General features: G+C 40.8%; 1 protein-coding gene across 1 annotated transcript; it reads right to left on the reverse strand.

Annotated features, from left to right (window-relative positions):
* Positions 1-1,350: 1,350 nt before the first annotated feature.
* On the reverse strand, positions 1,351-25,048 carry LOC143720839 (carboxypeptidase A1-like). The gene is made up of 11 exons (XM_077210713.1): positions 24,933-25,048; positions 24,629-24,710; positions 24,383-24,517; positions 23,850-23,948; positions 23,630-23,731; positions 2,996-3,094; positions 2,776-2,886; positions 2,568-2,658; positions 1,839-2,038; positions 1,681-1,765; positions 1,351-1,606 (listed from the first exon to the last, which is right to left on the reverse strand). The coding sequence occupies exons 1-11, from the start codon at positions 24,995-24,997 to the stop codon at positions 1,419-1,421; spliced, it is 1,257 nt and encodes a 418-aa protein (XP_077066828.1). The 5' UTR covers positions 24,998-25,048; the 3' UTR covers positions 1,351-1,418.
* Between the last annotated feature and the right edge of the window lie 1,371 nt (positions 25,049-26,419).

Consider the following 26,419-nt stretch of genomic DNA (forward strand, 5'->3'; position numbering starts at 1 on the left):
ACAAAGTTTTGAAATTAATTTTATATCAATTTTCGCTGTAAAAGTGCATTCTTTTTGTTGTTGTTGTTGTTGTTGTTGTTATATCTTAGCCTTTTTGCATTAAAGAAACACCCCCTTTGCATGTGAATTGAATATCATTCAATAACATAATAATCAACACAAACAGCAGTTTAAGGATGACGTGTATAATTCAATTATTTATCTGACTCCAATATAATCTTATATAGTCTTATCCCATTAAAGTTGTATCCTTTAACTTCTTATTCTTTAAAGGTAAGAATATTTCTTACAACTGATATAGGATAGCAAACAAAGGATTTAACCTGAACGTTTAGATAACAAAAGTTACAATCACTTTAGCTTTCAACATTATCAGGTAAAAGGAAAAAGAAAAGAATTCCACCAATATTTGCTCAAATATAGTCTGATTAAATACTCCACATACATTTTCTGTACTGACAGATTCATAAATCTGAAAACTTATATGATTGTGTTCCTGTTAAAAATAAACTTCAGTCGCCCATTTCAAACTTTCAAATCCTTTGAGGAATTTAAAGATCAGCAGGAAAGGCTTGATGCCCATTTTACTCCTATTTGTCTAGTTTTTCTAGTGTTTGGGAATAAAAACATCTGACCTGCTCTTCATTATATCATTATTTTGATTAATGGGTTTCACCCAACAGGCATCATATGTAAATATGGGCGGTCATGCAGTGATGCATCTGGATTCACAATATTCCATGAATTAAAAAATAGCCTTTTGGTTTAATAAATGTATGGCGTTCTTATAATGCCATATAAATGCTATTTGGACAGGGGAGGAAGTTTTGAGTTCTTTTACTACAAAACATTAATAGAAAATATAATTGAATTGATTAGCTAAGTATTTCCATATTATGGCCAATAACCAATAAATGGTCTATTAAAATTATATACTCTTTTGTCTAAATAAATTAATAAATTAATAAATAAAACACTAAAAACTAAAAGAAATAGCTAATAAAGTGAATTTAAGCATCACAACATTATAATGTAAAGTATGAAAAAATGGATATTCATTTTAAGATTTGCTAAAGATTACATTTGCAGTGTCATTAAAGTAAGTGTTTTTAAAGATGAACTTTAAGAGAGCATTTAGATGATGACAAATATAATCTAAATGTAAAAATAGACGAAATAAGCATGCACAATTAAATATGCAATAATAACCGATACTGAGAAATAAAATAAAATAAACTCTAATAATGGCTGTTAAATTATATGGTACAGATATATCAGTGTCAAGCTTTTTAGGGCTGAACAGCGTATTCTTTATATTTGATAATCAAACCAACATCCATAAGATGGTGATTCTTTATGTTGTTTTTATTAACACTCTTTTATTCATTTCGACACAAAAGAAATATTTTGTTGTATGTTTAATATGGATTATTCTTGGTGTGTTCCATGATAGCCATCAGGGCCAGCCAGGTCTCCTTAGCAGTCGGGACGATCTGATTGGCTGGCAGGATGAAACCATAGCGACCAGTGTCTCTCAGCTCAAAGGTGTAGGAGTACTTGATGCCCTGATTGTAAGTCCAGTCAATAGTGCCTCCACTGGCTTGGTCTGAGAACAAAACAGAGATTGTTAGCAGGATAATCATGATGCAAAATTTTCAAGATTCACTTAATATTACTTACAGATGGTGGTAACGATGCTTCCATATCTGTAGTAAGTGTTATACAATGACTGCAGCTCAGAGATGGCCTGTCTGGCGAGCTTATACTGAAGAGACAATACAGAATTCATTTTGAATGTTTTTAAATAAATCTAGAATAGTGTGTTTCCACATGCATACCAGTTCAGCCTGGTCCTTGGCAGGAGTATGCGTGTATCCGTATGGATACAGGAGCATCTGGGAATAGCTGTGGATGGACACAAAGGCCTTGAGGTTGCCGTGAGATTTCACAAAGTCCACAATGGCTTTGACCTCTGGCTCAGAATGAGCACTGGGTCCACGGTAAGTCTCAGTGCATGGGTTATTGCTGGATCCAGCACCTATGAAAAACAGACAATTACAAGAAAGTATTGCATACTATAAATCTTTAGAGCCCCTTAAAAGTTACAAGTAACACTTTATTTCAATAGTACACTTCAGAAATTCTACTAACTACAAGAACCTCTGGAGCCAACCGTCATTAGAGTATTAGTAGACTGTCTGCTTAATATCTGCAAAAACTTTATTTTGTTGGTCCACCAACAGACATTCTACTGACTAGAAGTAATTTTGCAAATACAATCATGTCAAGTTATTCTACTAACCCTAACCTAATAGTCTATGCTCTAAAGAGAGTTAGCTGACATGTAGTTGCAAAGTTACTTATAGTTAGTAGAATGTCTAAAGTGGACTATTGACAGTGTAACCAAGTTACATTTTAAGGTGGGTCTGCTTCATTGGTCTACCAGCACCTATCAATGTCAAAATAATTGAGATGGCCAATCAAATCAAAGAAGACAGGCAGACCAAACCCCCACCTGCCCCAAGACATAGGCCTTAAAGTAAACTTCAATGATGAAAGCATCTCACCTCCAAAGCCAGCGTCCCAGTTTCTGTTGGGATCAACTCCAACACAGCTGGAGCCAGGGTTCGGCTTTCTGGTTTTACGCCACATGCGGTCCTTAAACAAACAGATTCACAATTGAAAAGCAGTCAGTTGGGATGTATTCCCAAAATATAGTTGTTCTGAATTGAATGTGCATTTGAAGTCTTCCAGGCATCAGACTCTAAAACTCACACTGCTGTGGGTGTAGGCGAAACCATCAGGGTTGGTGACGATTTCCAAGAAGATATCATACTTGTTAAGGATGTCGGTGAAGACAGGGTCACGTCTGTAGTCGGTCACAATCTTCACAAGACAAAACACACGGGTATATGTGCTTAAGTCAATTCCTGTTCCATTATACCAATGAATCAAGCATCTTTGTATTTGCTAACTCAAGAATAAATAGCTTTACCTTCTTGGCAAACCAGATTCCGCTGGCCTGGGTGACCCATTCTCTGGAGTGGATGCCAGTGTCAATCCAGATACCTGGACGGTTCGCTCCAGTGCTGAACTGCGTGAAAAGACATGATCACATTGGAAAAAAGTGAGATTATATTGCATATACGACATACTGCATTTAAATTGTGTAGTGCATTTTTTTCGCGTTATGTATTTTTGTGTGGACCCCAGGAAGAGTAGCGGATGCATCTTGTTGCATCAGCTAATGGGGATCCTAATAAAAAAGTATGAGATTCAAAATCTCTTTTGAAGCTGAATAATGTAATTTTTTTTGGTGTTAAAATACTGCAGAGTCATTCATAGGTTAAACTTTCTTGTAAACAATGTGCTTGCGGAGCACTTTTAAAATTCCTTTGTTTTGAGCAAAACGTTTAATTCTACACAACACTGACTATTTATTTAGCCTCAGTTCCGTTCACAGAGTCTGCTTCACACAAACTCAGTGTCTAGATGTGCTGTTTGTTTAGGTTTCCAATAACGTGCATTTGGTAAATCTCATTTGTAAATCTACGCCAACACAGGATAATACATAAATATGTTTCTGAATATGCAAATTGTTGTTCATCGCGCATTAAAACCCTTGCACTGAGTTTGCATATTTTGATGTGCACATTCTTGTTTAAGAAATTACACCGGCTGTTTTATTTCTACCATAGGTCTACAGAAGTGACCAAATATTAAAGATTAAGTTGAGATTTGAATTAAATATTGTTTGGCCAATATTAAACAAGGATTTGATTGTGCCGTAGTGTGTAACGCGTTACGTAATATAGCCTAAGTTATGTTTATATTAGCCTATATCATTTATTTTACATGGTGTATGTTAACAGCTTTGTTCAATAAAACCAATGTGATTACTTACTTTGATACTTTATTTGAACCAATAATCATTGCTTGTTATTATATATTCGGCAATTCGGGTAACACTTTACAATTAGGTTAATTAGTTAACATTAGTTAATGTATTAACCAACATGAACTAACAATGAGCAATACATTTGTAACTGTATTTAATAATCTTTGTTAATGTTAGTTAATAAAAATACACCTGTTCATTGTTTGTTTATGTTAGTTACATTAATGTTAACAAATACAATCTTTGATTTTAATAATGTATTAGTAAATGTTGAAATGGTAATACCTCATTTTACAGTCCTGTTTCCCATGTACATACTATGTACTTATTATAGTAATTATAATAACTGGGTAATAACTGGATAATAACTAGGTACTAACCCTGAACCTACCCCTAAACCTACCCATAATCCATGTACTTACCTTATATTACCCAGTACTTTCTAGGTAAGTACACTGTAAGTACTGTACTATGAAATGAAGCGTTTCCGTTGAAATTAATATTTACTAAGATTAATAAATGCTGTAGAAGCATTGTTCATTCTTAGTATATGTTAACTTAGGTAGTTAAATAATGTTAACTAATTAACCTTATTGTAAAGTTTTACTTATATTTGTTTTTTAAGTCATTTTAAAGGCTGTTGTTCACTTGGAGCTATTTTTATTACCTACATTTTTTATCCAATTGCTCAATTAATCGATGAAATGATCAGTAGAATACTCGATTACTAAAATAATCCATAGCTACAGCCCTAAAATAGATAATTAGTAATGAGGGAAGTATGAAATTACAAAAAAATGCTATATAAAACTTTCAAACTAAAGCTCTCAAACTTCTTGTTACAAATAGGCAGATGGGCAAGTTACTCTAAAAACGTAATGTAGTGATTGAGACAAATCAAATACACAATCATTTGTTAAATAATCTTTAAAACCGCTCAACCAACAACAAAACGAGACACCAAGGTATCTGTAGACAACCATGGAAGAGCAACTATAATTGTCCAACAATATAGTTTGTGAAGAACCTTGGGGTTTTTTACGATTCTGAAATGCGCTTTGATCGTCAAGTTAACAGCGTTGTGAAATCCTCTTTCTTTCACTTGAGAAAACTGTTTAAGCTGAAACCAATCCTTTCATATAAGGACTTGTTTTACATGCCTTCGTCTTAACCCGGTAAGATTATTGTAATGCTCTTTATTTAGGCATAAGTGTTTCACAGGTTACTCGTCTTCAGTGTGTCCAAAATGCTGGAACGAGATTTATAACAAATACAAGAAAATGGGATCATATAACACCTGTATTGTTATCTCTTCACTGGCCACCTGCTAAATACAGTATAAGGTGTTAATATTTGTTTTTAAAGCACTGCATGATCTAGCTCCTGAATATATAAGGGACATGATAATCCCCTATAAGTCTCAACGTCACCTGCGCTCCTCTCAGAACGTCCTGGTTGCGTATGCAACCCACCGTTCCCTGAAGGAGGGAACGGAGGACGTAGTCGATGGTCGACTGAATGGGGATCTCGCTAGAGAGCCTATCCTCTTCGAGTACTATTGAACGAGCCAATGTAATTGGCGTGCGTGTTTCGCATCACACACTCCGCCCCCGCGGCGCGGGTATAAATACGGAAGTGGATGCACGCACTAGTTGCTTTTCGCTGAGGAGCCGAGAGTAACCCGGGGTCAGCGGTGGTCCAGCGGTAGTGGCAAGGGGACTACGTCCTCTGTTCCCTCCTTCAGGGAACGGTGGGTTGCATACGCAACCAGGACGTTCCCTTTCAGTCGATAACGTCAGACGTAGTCGAGGGTCGACTGTATGGGGAAAACCTTTGAAAACGCCACTAACGCCGCTAACGCCACTAACGCTTCCAGTGCCTAAACCAAAGCCTCCTGATGCCCTCGCAAATTTAAGGCGGGGAAGGACAGGGCTTAGGCCAGGGAAGTCACTGCTGTTCCTACAGGACCACTGGGAAAGCGTTCCCCGTACATTGGAAGGAAGGGACGCTGCGGAAGCCATATCCAACCCAGAGGGAGGTAACGTGGAAAATACACATATGAACTGGGCGGAAACCGGGCAGTCTAACATATGGAATGTCACTGGGGTGGCTCCAGCCTAAGACGGGGGGAGACACACCGGACAGTGACGGCAGAGAGACTCTGCCGAGGGAAGACACAGGCTCACCGCAGGGAGCCGTATCGTGGAAGAATACACAGATGGGGTCGCCGTAGGGACCGCAACATATGGACCCAGCCGAAAACAGGTTCAACACTGCTTACGAGTGGTAGGCCTAACACCAGACGTTCCGCACGTCCGACGTCGGAGGGGTGTGGAGGAACTCAACAGGGTTCAATTTTAAGGGAACACAACTGGAGTAGAAAGGCGCACGTATCCAGTCCATAGGAGGGGAATGGCGCAGCAAGCCGACACTTGAACCGGGCTCACGGTGAAACTGGCTTCATGAGAAGGGAGCCCACGGGAAGCAGCGGTTCAACTAGGTGTCGTCCAGCCCCCAACTCTAGAATCTGTTTTAGCATATCGTCAACGCCCAGGCGGAGCACTTTACACTCATCATAGAGGAGCTCACACCTCTATGGTCGGCGACGCAGTGGAGAACTGCATCCAACAGTTCTCTGCCGCTCAAGCGCAGACGGAGGTCATCCGGCACATCCTGCCCCGGTGGACATGTTGCATCTCGGATTTTTACCGAAATGAAGGCAAGCACTAGTGTGACTTTGCATGGAAACAGCCTTCCCTCTCTGCTGAATTCCAACAGATATTTGTAGAGCTGGTCTGAGGTCTATGGCTTGCGTTCTGTACACGTCCAAGCGAACGGACAGAGAAGCCAGGGCTGGATCTGCCTCCTCCAGGGCAGCGCTTGCAGGCTCACCACCTGCTCCTATTACGGGAGAGGTAGGAACCTTGGGCACAATCCGAGCCGGGGTCTCAGCTTGTGAGAGTTAGCCGGCCCAGACTCCAGGCACAATACGTTGACCGAAAGCGAGCAAGTCCCTACCCTCTAGTAGAGACCACGCGAGCAGGAGAACTGATATAACAGAATTTTTAACTCACTGCCTGCAGTGGCTCAGGGGCAGTCTCTGCAGTGCATCGCACCGGGGACAAGGCCCAAGAGGATAAAGAGGGACGCAAGGATTTACAAGACCTTGCTCCTCAGGAACCTGACAATCAGAACGTGCTTCTGCACACTTCTGCAACACGATGAGCGTTGTTTAAACACCGAGACAGGAGCATTGCTCAACACAACATGTAAAGATCACTGGGCTTCAGGAGCATTTTCTGCTCAGCACTTGAGTGTGATAAGTTCACTGAGCTTCAGGAGCATTCCTGCTCAACACCAGAGTGTGATAAACTCACTGAGCTTCAGGAGCATTTCTGCTCAACACTTGAGTGCGAAGAACTTCACTGAGCAACAGGAGCATTTCTGCTCAGCACTGCGTGTGATGAATTCACTGAGCTACAGGAGCATTTCTGCTCAACACCTGAGTGTGATGAACTCACTGAGCTACAGGAGCATTGCTGCTCAACACCTGAGTGTGATGAACTTCACTGAGTTTCAGGAGCATTTCTGCTCAACATGAAGTGTGATGAATTCACTGACTTGAGCAGGGGCAAGGCGACCATGAGTCGCAGTCGCTTTTAGAAGGCTAAATGGGGTTAAACGCATTTCTGCGGGCCCCTGGGGCAGCTGAGAGCCAGTGTTTGTCCAAGGGTAGTCCGCTCGGTTTATACAAACACTGGCAGGAAGACGAAACCGGAGGGGCAACTGAGCGGCCCCGGAATGGTCATGACCCAGCTGGACCCAGGGGATGGAGTCTCCACTTGCCCTGGCTATAACTGTCGGGAGGCTCGATGGCGGCATGATTGAGTAGAGCGGGAAGAGTGGAACAACGCGTCCTCAGAAGCTTCTGACTCCAAGGAGGAGGTGACGGGTGAGTTGTGACATGCAAGGGAAGCTTGCGCAACGGTCGTAATGCCTAACAACTCGAGGCACGAATGCCCGTGTAGTCGAGGGTCGCCCCGGCCCCCGTTAAAACACGCCCTTTGTACATGGCCCCTCTGTTGAAGAGGGTTTGGCAGCAGACCGGGATGAACTATAGTCACACAGGGTGAGCTGCTCTGCCACGATCACCTCGGGTCTCGATCATGAAGCTAGCGCTGAAGCGGTCACGTATGGAGGAAGCCAAAGGCTGCAACTACCATATACCCCAGGAGCCTCTGAAAGTTCTTTCAGTGGGACCCTTTCTCACTTCAAACACCAGCTGAACACATTCTCATTGGAGAGACGTGTTAGACCGAGTCCATCTCCAAAACTGAAAAAGAGATACTTAGCCCGTGGGCGAGATTACTCTCTTTCAGTTGACCTGAAGACCCAACGGGCTCTGGAGCACTCGAGGGGAAGGACACTGTACTGATACTCCACCCTTACACGCAACACACAGGATGGCCTGCGGTGCGGAAGGTAGAGATCTGAAGCACATGTCTTTCAGGTCGGAGCTGCAGACCGATCTTGGGCCAAGATGGTCACGACCCACCACCTAGTAGCACGAAGAACGAGTTTACAACTGGCCTTCGTACCGGCTGGAGGAGCGGCTATATCAAATCCTTCGCCAGCAGGAATAAGATAAGCACGCACAAGTCAGGAGCACTACTCAACACTCGGTGTGATGAATATCACTGAATTTTCAGGAGCACGTCTGCTCAACACATAATGTGATGATTATCACTGACTTGAGCGGGGTAGCCGAGCCTGAGGTGGGGCAGCAAAGTAGAGAGAGTGGTGTTAGTGTGCTGTGCAATACTTACCTGTCTCCACTAGCGGCAGGGGGAGCGTGAGAAGGCGGATGACCGGGTCCTCGAACGCACCAAGCTGCCTGCTGGCGACCAAGGGGGACCTGAGGGGTGTAAGGCTATACAGGGTCACACCCGCCAGACTGGCCCTCTTGGGACCCAGGAACAGATGAAATTGCTCTCTCTTTGAAGTGTGGGTACCACTTGCTCCGCTTATTCTTTTTTTTTTCTTTTTCTTTTAGGGAGCCAGCGGCGGAACAGACACACACACAAACAAAAGGCTCCACCCGGCCCTCACCCGGGGGGAGGGAGTGATCGTGCCACTCCAAGAGCATCTCATCCATTCCTGGGCGGCCCGCTCCGGAATGCTTTCGCTGTCGCTTGCCACCTGGTTTGGCAGCGCCTGGAGCGGGCTGGGCGTCTCTACTGCGGCCGGCTCCATGCTGAGGCCTGGGTGGAGGCTGCTGCGAAGGCCCAGCAGGAGCGGCGGCCGGGGAACACCCACGGCAACGAGCAGGCGGAGGAGCTGCCACCGGCGGCGGGTGGAGGCAGCAGCTGGCCACCGGGGCAGGATGTGCCGGATGACCTCCGTCTGCGCTTGAGCGGCAGAGAACTGTTGGATGCAGTTCTCCACTGCGTCGCCGACCAGCCCAACCTGGGAAATTGGGGAGACCAGGAACCGAACCTTGTCCGCATCCGCCATACCAACCAGGCTGAGCCAACGAAGGCGCTACTGGACCACCACGTTGGACATCGCCAGACCGATCACGCACTCTACGACACTCGTGCCCCGGAGGGTGAGGTCGGATGCAGTGCGGTGCTCACCTATGAGCGCACGGTCTGGATTACCCTCGTGCATGCCATGGGTGCCCTAGTCTGCAGCAACGCCATGGCATGCAAGAGGAAGCGGCTTGCCCACAGGCTTTGTAAGCTCTGCCCGTTGGAACGGACGAAACTCACAAGCCTTAGGGGGGAGACGAGGATCCCCCCAAAAGGCAGCGGCCGCCGGACACAGGTGCACCTGTGTCGACAGACCGCTCCAATGGAGGGACCCTTCGCAACCCTTCACTGTTCCTCCATCAAGGGTAATGAGGGGGAAAAGCTATTCAGGCAGTTTCTGGCAGAGAAAGATGCTGTTCACCACCTGATAAGCTCTCCATGCATTTCGGGAAAGAAAGGCACTGGGGCGGCGAGCTGGGGCCCCAAGACACCAAACTCCAGATTCCAACCGAGACTGAACGGGACACGGTGGAGGTTCCACTCGAGCCCGGCAGCCTCGGCGGCCCGTTTCAGCATAGCTGATAATTCTGGATCTGGCTCGGGCATCATTGAACTCCCGGAGGGAGACAATGCAGCCGAGTCATCATCTCTAGAAGTCAGCTCACCCTCCGATGCTGCAATCGACGTCCTGTCCTCCAGCCCCGAGTGAAACCGCTGGCCCACCCATTACAGATGGACCAGCAGACAACACAGGAGGCTCCAGTGGTTGCAGTGGAAGGGAGGAGTGAGGAGCCCACAGGGAATGGTTACCGGGCGGGACATCCAACACTATCCTCTGGTCACCCATCCCACACACCACCCGTGCAGGGTGGGGCATGGTAATGGGGACTCGCTCTCCGCGTTTAACGAAGGCGAGTCTAGCCCTCATCACTGCGACAGTTATGTTCCCACAGTGAAAACATGAGCTGTCCACAAAAGCTGTCTCAGCGTGCTGTAAGCCCAAACACGTGACACAACAGTTGTGACCATCAGAGAGAGACAGGGAACGACCGCACTCAGAAACGCACGGGTGGAATGACATCTTGAAAAATACGCAAACGCACCCGTGTTGCTCTTTCAGAAAATAGGAACGTCACCAGTGCCGGAGCACACAGGGGAATGACCGCGGCAACACTGAACATAGAACTGAAACAGTGAAGCACTCACTTTTCCGCCCTCTAACCAGCCCTCAACACACACAAACATTTAGAAATTTGTTGCTGTTAAAACAGCAGTTGAGAGCTCAAAGCTCGCGATCACCGCTGCACTCGCGCTGTAGAACACCAGCACTGGGAGAGTCTTCCTGAAGAACACCGACACACTCGCTCGTTGTAGACAACAGCACTCTCAGAGACATCAAACGATCGGCTCCGAAGCGAAAGGCAACTAGTGCGTGCATCCACTTCCGTATTTATACCCGCGCCGCGGGGGCGGAGTGTGTGATGTGAATCACGCACGCCAATTACATTGGCTCGTTCAATAGTACTCGAAGAGGATAGGCTCTCCAGCGAGATCCCCATTCAGTCGACCGTCGACTACGTCTGACGTTATCGACTGAAATGGAACATGCTTCTAACCATCCCACGGTCTCGATTGAGGCGTAGTGGAGATCGCGGCTTCTCTGTTGCGGCTCCCGCACTTTGGAATGTGTTGCCATTATCTCTAAAATCCTCGTCAAGCATGGATATTTTTAGAAAGGACTTGAAGACTTATTCATTTCATCAAGCTTTTGGCGTTTGATTAGGTCTGAGAATTGTGAGTGTTTTATGGCTTGATTCTCTGGGTGTGTGTATAGCAACTGTGAGTGATTCGTGGTTTGATTCTCTGGGTGTCATGTCTTAATGTAATTTTATGTTTCTGTGTTTTTTGTAGATATTTATTACTTGTGGAAAGCACTTTGGTCCATTTTAATGGCTTTGAAAATGCTTTAAAAATAAAAGTTGAGTTGAGTTGAGTTGAGAACTATAACCCCCCCAGACATGAAAGCCATTTACGATCAGAAGGAATGTAAACAAATTAACTCTTCATGTCCCTTTTGAAACACACATGATGCCCAATAAAAAAGGACTTTTCCCCATCCATTCATAGAAAACCTTCTATGAAGGAACATGGATATCTCCAGAACATTGTGTGTATGATTAATTACGGTCTTATATAGTGTATTTTGTACTGTATACTGTTTTATGCATGCTTTATGATAGAACCACTAGTTAATGTAAACTCTACCGCTATATGCTTCCTATCTAAGTAATCCTCATGTAATGCCCTACACATTGGTGTACATTTCTTCATAGCATGCAATGTATTGTTGTTAAATTAATTCAGAGTATGAAGGGACACAAACTGCTAATCCAGTTATATATGCAAAAGACCATACTTAAAGACAAAGGAAGGTAAACCAAAGGTTTAAGTTCCTATGGCTCACTGCCCCCCTGAGGAATGACCTCCCTCAGAGGTTAAAAAACACCCACACAGTCCTTCTCACTCTCATTCTTCTTTGCGTATCCTGGTTGCTGTTTGTGTGGGGCCTCACCCGGCCCCAGAGCCGGTGTGCTCAACACATTAAGCCATGTGTAACTTCCTCAACAGTAACAGAGTCAGACTAACATCGCAAGTTCATTCATTTCTTCATTTAAAGCAGAAGAAATTGATTGCAACTTCAACACCATCGACTCAAAGAATCATCAAGACTTTCTCCTGAGCCTGCATCCAGGCGCTCTTTCAATGGCCAAAAGGCAATGCAAGTATCGTACAATTAACTAAACAGAGCTTTAGTATAAGCTGTGAACCCCTTTGTTTACAAAGGTGCTTTGAAGTAAGAAACTGATGGTTCTTTCAGATGGTTAAATTACACTTTCCCATAGCGTCATTCTCCTGTTCTGTTCCAGTTTCATTCACTTTCAATAAATCATATCAGTATGCGTGATTTGTGTGTATGTGCTTTTTAGATTAGTTATGTGTTCATCTGCTTGTAAATCAACTTCAGTTTAACGATGCGATCACAGCTACATGCTAAGAAAGAGTTATTTTTATGTAGCCATGAAATATATCCTTTCTGAGAGTTTATAGATGATGGCACAGTGATTAACTCAGAAACCTAAAAATGGCGCTTCATGAGAAAAAGAGGTTGATGACCCCTCATCTATACAGTATTTAATGCAATTACATTCAAAGTAACTGTAATTAAATTACTGAAAAATTAAGAGTAATCCTTTATTTTACTTTTTAATTGGAAAAGTAATTAAATTACATTATACTACGGGGCGGTTGAATGCTTGAATCTGATTGGTTGTCGAACATTCTAAGGTGTGTGATAGGTTGTTTGCAGTCACGTGACTGTGTTGACGCGCAAAATTCAGATGGAGGGCAGGAAGTGAAGAACGCAATGGACGAGATGGAGGAAAGTCCGTACTGTACTACTTTAGACGCTATTACAAGAGAAATATATAAACAAAAAATCTAAACATATGTTGGACGTGATCCATACGTTATGAAGAGGATCGATTTTCAACTGAATTGAAAGATTTGCCTGCCATTGAGGCGGTAGATATCAGCAACTACCTCGTCTCACAGACATACTTTGACTTTACAAAGTTCAAAAACTGGTACGTGGCACAAACAGCAATTTTTCCGATGTTTTTCTGTCAATTTATTGTATTTTCCCCCCTTATGAACAACAAATTTTGGCACACGATAAAAACTCCTCGTGGTTCGATCGATTTGAGCAACCATAAACGACGCAAAACATAGGCATTTTGAGTTTGTTATAGTGATTCCTAAATATAGAAAATCACTTCCTGCCCTCCATCTGTATGTATGGCCATGGCAACGCAGTGACGTGACGTCATGTGAAAACAAGCTAATATTAGGCTTCTTTGAGATGCGCCTTGCCTCGCCTGAAATGTAGTCGAGCGTAGGCCGCTGCAGAGAGAGGAGGAGTAAAAAAAGTGCAGGCAAGCCGGACAGTTCTCGCTTCTCGCAGTGGATCTGACACCTGCGAGATCAAACTGCGGTCAAGCCAGCCGCGGTTTGAAAATACACGGTCAAGCCAGCCGCCAAAAAAAGGTGTGTGCGCCTATTACTATGAATACGGTAATTTCAGTAACAGACGCGAGAGGGAACGTGCTCTCTCCACTATGGCGCTCGCTCGCTCGCTCTCTCTCTCTCTTCCTTTTTTCTTTCTATCTTTTTCTATCTTCTTCTTCTGTCTTTCTTTCTTTCTGTTTCTTCCTTTTTTCTTTCTTTCTTTCTATCCTTTTGTCACTTTCTTTCTCTTTCTTCCTTTTTTCTTTCTTTCTACCTTTTCTCTATTTCTTCTTTCTTTCTTTCTTTCTTTCTCTCTTTCTAACTTTTTTCTTTCTATTTTTTTCTCTCTTTCTTTCTTTCTCTTTCTTCCTTTTTTCTTTCTATCGTTTTCTTCTTTCTTTATCTCTTTCTTCCTTTTCTCTCTTTTTTCTATCTTTCTCTTTCTTCCTTTTCTTTCTTTCTATATTTTTCTCTCTTTCTTCTTTCTCTCTTTCTTTCTTTCTTTCTTTCTTTCATGTTAATTGCACATATTTGTAAGAGACAATGTAACAAGATGCTTTCTTTTTTCTCCCTTTTTATAGTTCACATCTCAAGAAATAGTTTTATGTAAATGTTTACAGCACAAGAAGACAAAATAAAGTATTCACTCTTTCTATATAAATTTACTGCATATGGTTTACTGTTCTCTTGTATTCAATGTGCCATACAGTATACAAACCCCATGCGAAACACAATGGACATTTTCGACTTCAGAGGCCCTTAAAGACCTCATTTCTAATAAGTAGAAAAAAATAACAGTCAGGTTTAATACAGGACGTCCCATACAGTACACACACCTCATATCAAACCATTTTACTGTAGCATTTTGGAGATATGCCACTTTAATTGACTTCAGAGGTGTATAAATACCACATTTCTAATAAGTAGAAAAAAATAACGGTCAGGTTTAATACAGGACGTCCCATACAGTACACACACCTCATATCAATCCATTTTACTGTCGCATTTCGGAGATATGTCACTTTAATTGACTTCAAAGGTGTATAAAGACCTAATTTCTAATAAGTAGAAAAAATAACAGTCAGGTTTAATACAGGACGTCCCATACAGTACACACACCTCATATCAAACCATTTTACTGTAGCATTTTGGAGATATGTCACTTTAATTGAATTCAGAGGTGTATAAATACCACATTTCTAATAAGTAGAAAAAATAACGGTCAGGTTTAATACAGGACATCCCATACAGTACACACACCTCATATCAATCCATTTTACTGTAGCATTTTGGAGATATGTCACTTTAATTGAATTCAGAGGTGTATAAATACCACATTTCTAATAAGTAGAAAAAATAACGGTCAGGTTTAATACAGGACATCCCATACAGTACACACACCTCATATCAATCCATTTTACTGTAGCATTTTGGAAATATGTCACTTTAATTGACTTCAGAGGTGTATAAATGCCACATTTCTAATAAGTAGAAAAAAATAACGGTCAGGTTTAATACAGGACGTCCCAAACAGTACACACACCTCATATCAAACCATTTTACTGTAGCATTTTGGAGATATGTCACTTTAATTGACTTCAGAGGTGTATAAAAACCTCATTTCTAATAAGTAGAAAAAAATAACAGTCAGGTTTAATACAGGACGTCCCATACAGTACACACACCTCATATCAAACCATTTTACTGTAGCATTTTGGAGATATGTCACTTTAATTGAATTCAGAGGTGTATAAATGCCACATTTCTAATAAGTAGAAAAAAATAACGGTCAGGTTTAATACAGGACGTCCCATACAGTACACACACCTCATATCAATCCATTTTACTGTAGCATTTTGGAGATATGCCACTTTAATTGACTTCAGAGGTGCATAAATAACTCATTTCTAATAAGTAGAAAAAAATTACGGTCACGTTTAATACAGGACGTCCCATACAGTACACACACCTCATATCAATCCATTTTACTGTCGCATTTTGGAGATATGTCACTTTAATTGACTTCAGAGGTGTATAAATACCACATTTCTAATAAGTAGAAAAAAATAACGGTCAGGTTTAATACAGGACCTCCCAAACAGTACACACACCTCATATTAATCCATTTTAGTGTAGCGTTTTGGAGATATGTCACATTTTACTAGTTCAGAGGCCTATAAAAACCTAATTTCTAATAAGTAGAAAAAAACAATGGTCAGTTTTTATACGGGACGTCCCATACAGTACACGCACCTCATATCTAACCATTTTACTGCAGCATTTTGGAGATATATGCCATTATTCTAATTTATACACCTATAAATACCTAATTTCTAATAAGTAGAAAAAAATAACGGTCAGGTTTAATACAGGACGTCCCATACAGTACACACACCTCATATCAAACCATTTTACTGTAGCATTTTGGAGATATATGCCATTATTCTAATTTAAACACCTATAAATACCTCATTTCTAATAAGTAGAAAAAAAGAATTGTCAGTTTATATACGGGACGTCCCATACAGTACACACACCTCATATCAAACCATTTTACTGTAGCATTTTGGAGATATGCCACTTTAATTGACTTCAGAGGTGTATAAAGACCTCATTTCTAATAAGTAGAAAAAATAACGGTCAGGTTTAATACAGGACGTCCCATACAGTACACACACCTCATATCAAAACATTTTACTGTAGCATTTTGGAGATATGTCACTTTAATTGAATTCAGAGGTGTATAAATGCCACATTTCTAATAAGTAGAAAAAAACAATGGTCAGTTTCTATACAGGACGTCCCATACAGTGTGCACACCTCATATCTAACCATTTTACTGCAGCATTTTGGAGATACATCACATTAATTGACTTCAGGGGTGTATAAAGACCTTGTTTCAAATAAGTAGAAATTCAGAATTTGTGGAGTGGGTGCTGGAGTCTTGTGGATCGCCACTCACAGTCGGAACTGAAGACAACAACGCCAGTCCCACTCACAACCCAGTTCCCAGCCAAGACCACCCAGACTGTGAGGATCAACTGCATGAGCCCACCGCAAGCAGCGAGAGTGAATCAGCTGGTCCCGCCAAACCTCCCTCTCCCCATCTGTCTGTCTCTGCAGTCCCAAGACACTCCTGCCACCCAGTCATCTCTTCCTCCCATCAGTCCCGCAGTGCAACTCAGCCTCCTCTCAGTGGCACGGCTACATCTTGTGCCTGCTGGGAGCCATCTCCTCCTGCGAGTGTTGAGACTGTGGCTCCGCCTCCAGCCTCTGAGTGCTCCGCCTCCGCTCCACCTCTACCTGTCCCTCTGGCACCTGTGCTCTTACCACTCTCGACTCCAGCGTGGACCATCGGCCATTCGGCCTTGCCGGGCTCCCAGGGTATGTCAGCTCCACTTGGGTTAGACATTGACCACCTTCGCCATGGACTTGCAGCCCATTCGCTGCCCTGCGGCCCTCCACCTCTTCGGCTTTGGCTAGCTCCACCCCTTACACCTCCACCTATGGTCGCTCCAGCTCAGCCACTAACCTCAGGATCCCTGCTTCCACCTCAGGGGTTCGACGCTGCGGCCCAGTCGCGGTCGCCTAGGTCTTTGTGTCTCACTGCCTCATCGCTTCTCTGGCTACGCGGTGTGCTCCACCTCAATCACCGTCGTCACCTCCGTTAGTCCCCATGGTGGTGTCGGGACTCTTCACTCCATGGCTTTTCCCTCCTGCGCCACCGCCGTGGGAGGCAGTCCTGGCTGTGGCCTGGGTCTCCGTCTGCTCTTCCCTGTTCAAGGCCATCCCCTGGCTGTCACCACCATCTGCAACACCCTGGACGGTTTTGTATGGCTCTCTCCGGCTTCCTTGTCCTCCAGCTAAGCCGCCTCTATCCATCTACTGGTGCGAGGTCGCGCCTTCCAGGAGGTAGCGCCTTTGCCTTCATCATCGTGTTCATCTGCGTTCTACAACACAATCTGTGACATGCATATAGTATGGGACGTTGAAGTAGTAAAATATAACATATCTTTAAAATGCTACAGTAAAATGGTTTGATATGAGGTGTGTGTACTGCATGGGACGTCCCCTATAAAAACTGACCATTAGTTTTTTCTACTTATTATAAATTAGATCTTTATAGGCCTCTGAAGTAGAAAAATATGACATATCTCGAAAATGCTGCAGTAAAATGGTTAGATATGAGGTGTGCACACTGTATGGGACGTCCCCTATAGAAACTGACCATTGCTTTTTTCTACTTATTAGAAATTAGTTTTTTGTAGGTGTATAAATATGAATAAAGTGACATATATCTCCAAAACGCTGCAGTAAAATGGTTTGATAAGAGTTGTACACACTCTATGGGATGTCCCCTAAAATGCTGACCGTTAGTTTTTCTGCTTATTAGAAATGACGTCTCTATAGGTATATAAATAGGAATAATGTGACATATCTCCAAAAAGCTACAGTAAAATGGTTTGATATGAGGTGTGTGTACTGCATGGGACGTCCCCTATATAAACTGGCCATTAGTTTTTTCTACTTATTATAAATTAGATCTTTATAGGCCTCTGAAGTAGAAAAATATGACATATCTCGAAAATGCTGCAGTAAAATGGTTAGATATAAGGTGTGTGTACTGTATGGGACGTCCCCTATAGAAACTGACCATTGTTTTTTTCTACTTATTAGAAATTAGTTTTTTATAGGTGTATAAATATGAATAAAGTGACATAATCTCAAAAACGCTGCAGTAAAATGGATTGATATGAGGTGTGTGTACTGTATGGGACGTCCCGTATAGAAACTGACCATTGTTTTTTTCTATTTATTAGTAATGAGTTATTTATGCACCTCTGAAGTCAATTAAAGTGACATATCTCCAAAATGCTACAGTAAAATGGATTGATATGAGGTGTGTGTACTGTATGGGACGTCCCGTATAGAAACTGACCGTTATTTTTTTCTACTTATTAGAAATGTGGTATTTATACACCTCTGAATTCAATTAAAGTGGCATATCTCCAAAATGCTACAGTAAAATGGTTTGATATGAGGTGTGTGTACTGTATGGGACGTCCTGTATTAAACCTGACTGTTATTTTTTTCTACTTATTAGAAATGAGGTTTTTATACACCTCTGAAGTCAATTAAAGTGACATATCTCCAAAATGCTACAGTAAAATGGTTTGATATGAGGTGTGTGTACTGTATGGGACGTCCTGTATTAAACCTGACCGTTATTTTTTTCTACTTATTAGAAATGAGGTCTTTATACACCTCTGAAGTCAATTAAAGTGACATATCTCCAAAACACTGCAGTAAAATGGTTAGATATGAGGTGTGCACACTGTATGGGACGTCCCGTATAGAAACTGACCATTGTTTTTTTCTACTTATTAGTGATGAGGTTTTTATAGGTGTTTAATATATCTCCAAAATGCTGCAGTAAGATGGTTAGATATAAGGTGTGTGTACTGTATGGGACGTCCTGTATTAAACCTGACCGTTATTTTTTTCTACTTATTAGAAATGGGGTATTTATACACCTCTGAAGTCAATTAAAGTGACATATCTCCGAAATGCTACAGTAAAATGGTTTGATATGAGGTGTGTGTACTGTATGGGACGTCCCGTATAGAAACTGACCGTTATTTTTTTCTACTTATTAGAAATGTGGTATTTATACACCTCTGAAGTCAATTAAAGTGGCATATCTCCAAAATGCTACAGTAAAATGGATTAATATGAGGTGTGTGTACTGTATGGGACGTCCTGTATTAAACCTGACCGTTATTTTTTTCTACTTATTAGAAATGTGGCATTTATACACCTCTGAATTCAATTAAAGTGGCATATCTCCAAAATGCTACAGTAAAATGGATTGATATGAGGTGTGTGTACTGTATGGGACGTCTTGTATTAAACCTGACCGTTATTTTTTTCTACTTATTAGAAATGTGGTATTTATACACCTCTGAAGTCAATTAAAGTGGCATATCTCCAAAATGCTACAGTAAAATGGTTTGATATGAGGTGTGTGTACTGTATGGGACGTCCCGTATTAAACCTTACTGTTATTTTTTTCTACTTATTAGAAATGTGGTATTTATACACCTCTGAATTCAATTAAAGTGACATATCTCCAAAACACTGCAGTAAAATGGTTAGATATGAGGTGTGCACACTGTATGGGACGTCCGGTATAGAAACTGACCATTGTTTTTTTCTACTTATTAGTGATGAGGTTTTTATAGGTGTTTAATATATCTCCAAAATGCTGCAGTAAGATGGTTAGATATAAGGTGTGTGTACTGTATGGGACGTCCTGTATTAAACCTGACCGTTATTTTTTTCTACTTATTAGAAATGTGGTATTTATACACCTCTGAAGTCAATTAAAGTGGCATATCTCCAAAATGCTACAGTAAAATGGATTAATATGAGGTGTGTAAACTGTATGGGACGTCCTGTATTAAACCTGACTGTTGTTTTTTTCTACTTATTAGAAATGTGGTATTTATACACCTCTGAAGTCAATTAAAGTGGCATATCTCCAAAATGCTACAGTAAAATGGATTGATATGAGGTGTGTGTTCTGTATGGGACGTCCTGTATTAAACCTGACCGTTATTTTTTTCTACTTATTAGAAATTAGGTCTTTATACACCTCTGAAGTCAATTAAAGTGGCATATCTCCAAAATGCTACAGGAAAATGGTTTGATATGAGGTGTGTGTACTGTATGGGACGTCCTGTATTAAACCTTACTGTTATTTTTTTCTACTTATTAGAAATTAGGTCTTTATACACCTCTGAAGTCAATTAAAGTGGCATATCTCCAAAATGCTACAGTAAAATGGTTTGATATGAGGTGTGTGTACTGTATGGGACGTCCCGTATTAAACCTTACTGTTATTTTTTTCTACTTATTAGAAAAGTGGTATTTATACACCTCTGAATTCAATTAAAGTGACATATCTCCAAAACACTGCAGTAAAATGGTTAGATATGAGGTGTGTGTACTGTATGGGACGTCCTGTATTAAACCTGACCGTTATTTTTTTCTACTTATTAGAAATGAGGTCTTTATACACCTCTGAAGTCAATTAAAGTGACATCTCCAAAATGCTACAGTAAAAGGGTTTGACATGAGGTGTGTGTACTGTATGGGACGTCCTGTATTAAACCTGACCGTTATTTTTTTCTACTTATTAGAAATGAGGTCTTTATACACCTTTGAAGTCAATTAAAGTGGCATATCTCCAAAATGCTACAGTAAAATGGTTTGATATGAGGTGTGTGTACTGTATGGGACGTCCTGTATTAAACCTGACCGTTATTTTTTTCTACTTATTAGAAGTGAGGTCTTTATACACCTCTGAAGTCAATTAAAGTGGCATATCTCCAAAATGCTAAAGTAAAATGGATTGATATGAGGTGTGTGTACTGTATGGGACGTCCTGTATTAAACCTGACCGTTATTTTTTTCTACTTATTAGAAATGAGGTCTTTATACACCTTTGAAGTCAATTAAAGTGGCATATCTCCAAAATGCTACAGTAAAATGGTTTGATATGAGGTGTGTGTACTGTATAGGACGTCCTGTATTAAACCTGACCGTTATTTTTTTCTACTTATTAGAAATGAGGTATTTATACACCTCTGAAGTCAATTAAAGTGACATATCTCCAAAATGCTACAGTAAAATGGTTTGATATGAGGTGTGTGTACTGTATGGGATGTCCTGTATTAAACCTGACTGTTATTTTTTTCTACTTATTAGAAATGAGGTCTTTAAGGGCCTCTGAAGTCGAAAATGTCCATTGTGTTTCGCATGGAGTTTGTATACTGTATGGCACATTGAATACAAGAGAACAGTAAACCATATGCAGTAAATGTATTTAGAAAGAGTGAATACTTTATTTTGTCTTCTTGTGCTGTAAACATTTACATAAAACTATTTCTTGAGATGTGAACTATAAAAAGAGAGAAAAAAGAAAGCATCTTGTTACATTGTCTCTCACAAATATGTGCAACTAACACGAAAGAAAGAAAGAAAGAAAGAAAGAGAAAGAAAGAAAGAAGAAAGAGAGAAAAAGATAGAAAGAAAGAAAAGGAAGAAAGAAAAATAAAAAAGGAAGAAAGAGAGAAAGAAAGAAAGAGAGAAAATGAAGAAAGAGAGAAAGAAAGATAGGAAGAAAGAAAGAAAAAGATAGAAAGAAAAAAGGAAGAAAGAGAGAGAGAAAGAAAGAAAGAGAGTAAAAGATAGAAAGAAAAAAGGAAGAAAGAGAGAAAGAAAGAGAGAGAGAAAAAGATAGAAAGAAAAAAGGAAGAAAGAGATAAAGAAAGAGAGAGAAAAAAAGATAGAAAGAAAGAAAAGGGAAGAAAGAAAGAAAGAAAGAGAGAAAAAGATAGAAAAAAAGGAAGAAAGAGAGAAAAAGATAGAAAGAAAGAAAAAAGGAAGAAAGAGAGAAAGAAAGAAGAAATAGAGAAAAGGTAGAAAGAAAGAAAAAATTAAGAGAAAGAAATAGAGAAAACGATATAGAAAGAAAGAAAGAAGGAAGAAATAGAAAGAAAGAAAAAGAGAGAGAGAGAGAGCGAGCGAGCACGTTCCCTCTCGCGTCTGTTACTGAAATTACCGTATTCATAGTAATAGGCGCACACACCTTTTTTTTTGGCGGCTGGCTTGACCGTGTATTTTCAAACCGCGGCTGGCTTGACCGCAGTGAGATAACTGCATGGATATCGCGGGATTCACGCTCGTGCACAGTGTTGCCAATAAACTGGATGTAATTTAAGTTCTGTTGCTTTTATATGAAAATAAATATAATGAACAAGACACCCAAAGTACTTATTATTTAATTCCATTCCAAATAAGTGTTTATCAATAATTTTTTCTTAAATACAGACATCGGCTATGTGTTTTTTTGTTTTTATAATAAAATGACATTGCATAACCCATAGAGATCGCACTGTCAGAGAGTTTGGGAATATTCACACATAACATATACACATAAAACATGATATCCGAGTTTTAAAATCAAACATTTTAAAAGAGAACAGTACATCACGGTTGTTTAACCAATCAACATTAAGCTGTGTCGTCAGCGAGTCGTTTCCCATCATGCTTTTGATCAGCGCAGTCGGTGGAGAGCAACTGCGCGCGACTGCAGAATCCGACACGTGCGCCTTGCGCTCGCGAGAGCTTTTTGACACACGTCAGCATGACATCAGAGCAAGGCAGTCCCATAGACAGTAAGGGCAGTCCGCACTCGGACACATTTCTAACCGGCATGCATTACGCGCTGATCACCGGTGATCGGTTCTGCGCAGATTTTGCTCATCTCAAACATGCCTACTTTCAGGGAAACATACGGCTAAAGTAGTTCCAGGCAAGTCTTGACCGCATTACAGTTCCATATCACTTTACCAAATGATTTCAGTTATTTCAAAGGTCCTTAAATACAGTCTACAACAGCATAAGAAAAAAACCCCGCAACGACACTGACCAAGCAAATAAATATAGGAAACAATAGGATTAAAACGACAAATGATTTCCAGGTTGTTGTTTTTTTCAGAAAATTAAGTTTTATTATGCATTATATATTTATCATGGAAAAGCACACATAGCCTATACTCTCTTTCTACCACTCTCTCACCCACTCAAATGCACACACATACAGTACACACACACTCACACAGAAACATGTCAGCACTGCTCTGATGATTTTATTATTAAAATCAATTTTACTTAAAAACAACTTAAAAGCTTAGAACAGATAAATGTATACAGGTTCGCTATTAGCAGAGACGCTGCTGCCAAACAATGTTGAGAGACACACATAGTCAGGTAATTTATAATATCTCTCTCTCTCTCTCTCTGACAAACATCTTGAAATACATCATCTGAACAATGTTTTGAGGTGTGGTAATAGTAGAATAAGTGGAATAATTGACTCCGGGCCTTTGAATTATTTAACAATAATGCACACTCGAAAAATAATGCGTCGTGGCCACACTGCACCTCGGGTGTGCATAATTTTTCTAATAATTCAACGGCCCGTCATCAATTATTCCTTACGTAATTAATTGCTTAGTAATGCATTACACACAACACTGCCCATATGTAATTATTAATCATGGCCTACCTTCAGGACGTTCAAGGGGCGGCTCTCATAGCTCTTACCAATCACAATTTTGCTGACCAGATTACTGTTTTCTGCCACAAGCATGTCCATGAAAGAGTAAATCTGAAAACAGCATGGTGCAGATCAAATGATTGTAGATTTTTGTGTGTAAAATTGTTTAAAAGAAACAACAGGTAATGAAAGTCTGAAAAACATAAGAAACGCATTGAAACACACTCACAGATTTCAGGTCATGGTAGGTGGAGTAGACAAAGTCATCTGTACTTCTTGGAAAGGCATTATATTTCACCATCTCTCGCTTTTCATCATCCAACAAATCCTTATGGTGCAAGAAGAATGGTGTCAACAAGAAAAAATAAATAAATATGACAAACGATTTATTGTGGAGTAACCCAGGGTTTCCCAATTTGGGGTTTGAGAAGGAATAAATTATTAAATGTTTTAATAAAAACAATCAAACTTTAAGATAAAATATTTGTTTACCTGCATGTCATGTGACCATTTGCAAACATAAGAGAACATGTGAATGTGTTGTTGTTAAAGTATTCAAATATAAACTTATAATATCACAGGCCTGGTACTTTATAGGCCTATATTTTAAGTTTTGGTCAAAAAAATAATTTGGGAACCTCTTGTATTATTGTTTATCGTCTAAAAGATATTACAAACATAATCAAAAAGTTTAATTCGTAATGAATTAGTAAAGTAAAATAAGTAACATTAGTTGGGGTTTTTTTCCAGTAAGATTCCCACCTGGACATCTATAATCATGACTTGATACTGGATCTGATTGTATGTCAGGAACGCCCTGACAGCTTGGAGGCTGTGAAAGGGGACATGAACATCCACAGGCAGGGACTCATGAACGGGCTCCATCCAGAAGTCCAGCTGAACACAGAAGAAAACAAGGAAATCTGAGGTTCAGTTTCCTAGTTTAAATACCAAGTTGAAATGAGAAACATAAAACATGTAAATCTCTGGTCTTGATGTGAGACTCACCCCAAGATGCCCCTGTTCAGAAAGTTCCTTCAGGAGAGAGATTTGTGCCTCATCTTTTGCGTTGATCCGAATAACCTGGTCTCTGACATCATCAACACCATATATTTAATTATGTTTTTAGACATGAAATGTGGCATTATTTTAAATATATTTGGAAGATATGAAAATATATAAAAACACTGAACTTTTTTAAAACAACTTATTTTGTATTCTACAGAAGAACGATCATACAGTTTGGAATGTTATAATTGAGTAAATTATAAAAGGTTTGGAAAAAATCCATTTAAGCCGCAAAGTAACTCACCTCTCGAAAGTCTTTTTGGCAAAAACAGCCACAAAAAGAGCACCTAAAAATAGCAATCTGTTCATCTTTTTACATGAAATAGAGCTATCAACATTCAAAAATCACACTTTATATTCTGTCACTGTACCTTTGACCATGTTGACCCTCCTCCTTAACACTCAGCCACAGCTTCCTCTTGAGACTCTTAAAGGGATGGTTCACACAAAAATTTAAATTCTGTCATCATTTACCGCAGCCATATCACCCGGTAGCCCAAGACTGGTTGCCCACTGAAGCTAAGCAGGGTTGAGCCTGGGCAGTACCTGGATGGGAGACCTTCTGGAAAAACTAGGTTTCTGCTGGAAGTGGTGTTAGTAAGGCCAGTAGGGGGCGCTCACCCTGTGGTCTGTGTGGGCCAACGCCCCAGTATAGTGACCGGGACACTATACTGTCAAAGAGCACCGTCCTTCGGATGAGACGTTAAACTGAGGTCCTGACTCTCTGTGGTCATTAAAAATCCCAGGATGTCTTTCGAAAGAGGGGTGTAATCCCAGCCTCCTGGCCAAATTTGCCCAGTGGCCTCGGTCATCCCACTGGCCATCATGGCCTCCTAATCATCCCCATATATCTACTGATTGGCTTCATCACTGTCTCCTCTCCACCAGTAAGCTGGTGTGTGGTGGGCGTTCTGGCGCAATATGGCTGCCATCGCATCATCCAGGGAGGCTGCACATTGGTGGTGCTTTAGGAGATTCCCCCTTCTATGTAAAAAGTGCAGAGAAAAGCACTATATAAATGTAATGAATTATTATTATTTTTATAATTTCCTCACTCTCAAGTTGTTCTGAAATTGTATGAATTTTTTTCTTCTGCTGAACACAAAAGAAGATAGTTTCCAAACAGTTGATGTGCCCCACTGACTTCCACAGTATGAAAAAAAAAACCATGAAAGTAAATCTTCAAGCCAATCAACTGTTTGGTTACTGACATTTAGATTGAGCTCTGGTGAGTGTGGAGGTCATTTCAGTTTAGTGAACTCAGTGTCCATGTTCAAGAAACCAGTTTGAGATGATTTGAGCTTTGTGACGTGCGTTTGCATGAAGTATTCATCAGAAGATGGTACACTGTGGTTATAGAGGGATGGACATGGTCAGCAACAATACTCAGGTAGGCTGTGACGTTTAAACCATGCTCAATTGGTACTAAGAGGCCCAAAGTGTGCCAAGAAAATACCCAGTTTCAGCACTTGAACAGATCATTTGGTCATTAGCAGGTCTTAAAATAAGGTAAATACAACCTCAGATAAACAGCAACAAATTACATATTTTTACACGGTGTCATTATTTATTTAACAAAAATAAAGCCAAAATGGAAAAGCCATGGGTGACAAACTACCCAAGCAGCAACATGGGGTCACCCCAGATCCAGCCCACATCTGGTACACATGGATTCCACACGACCCAGATGTGGGACGGATCTGGGCCGACACTATGTTGCGTTCTGGGTAA

The sequence above is a fragment of the Siphateles boraxobius genome, unplaced genomic scaffold (assembly GCF_051911475.1).
Source record: "Siphateles boraxobius isolate OS27281-9 unplaced genomic scaffold, OSU_SipBor_1 65, whole genome shotgun sequence".
Classification (NCBI taxonomy): Eukaryota; Metazoa; Chordata; class Actinopteri; order Cypriniformes; family Leuciscidae; genus Siphateles; species Siphateles boraxobius.

Excerpts from the sequence above, each read along its gene's own strand:
- LOC143720839 (XM_077210713.1), bottom strand. The coding sequence starts at position 24,997 with ATGAACAGATTGCTATTTTTAGGTGCTCTTTTTGTGGCTGTTTTTGCC. Across the intron at positions 24,518-24,628 it reads CTGAACAGGGGCATCTTGGG|CTGGACTTCTGGATGGAGCC; the intron begins GTGAGTCTCACA and ends TTCTGTGTTCAG. Across the intron at positions 1,766-1,838 it reads CCAAGGACCAGGCTGAACTG|TATAAGCTCGCCAGACAGGC; the intron begins GTATGCATGTGG and ends TTGTCTCTTCAG.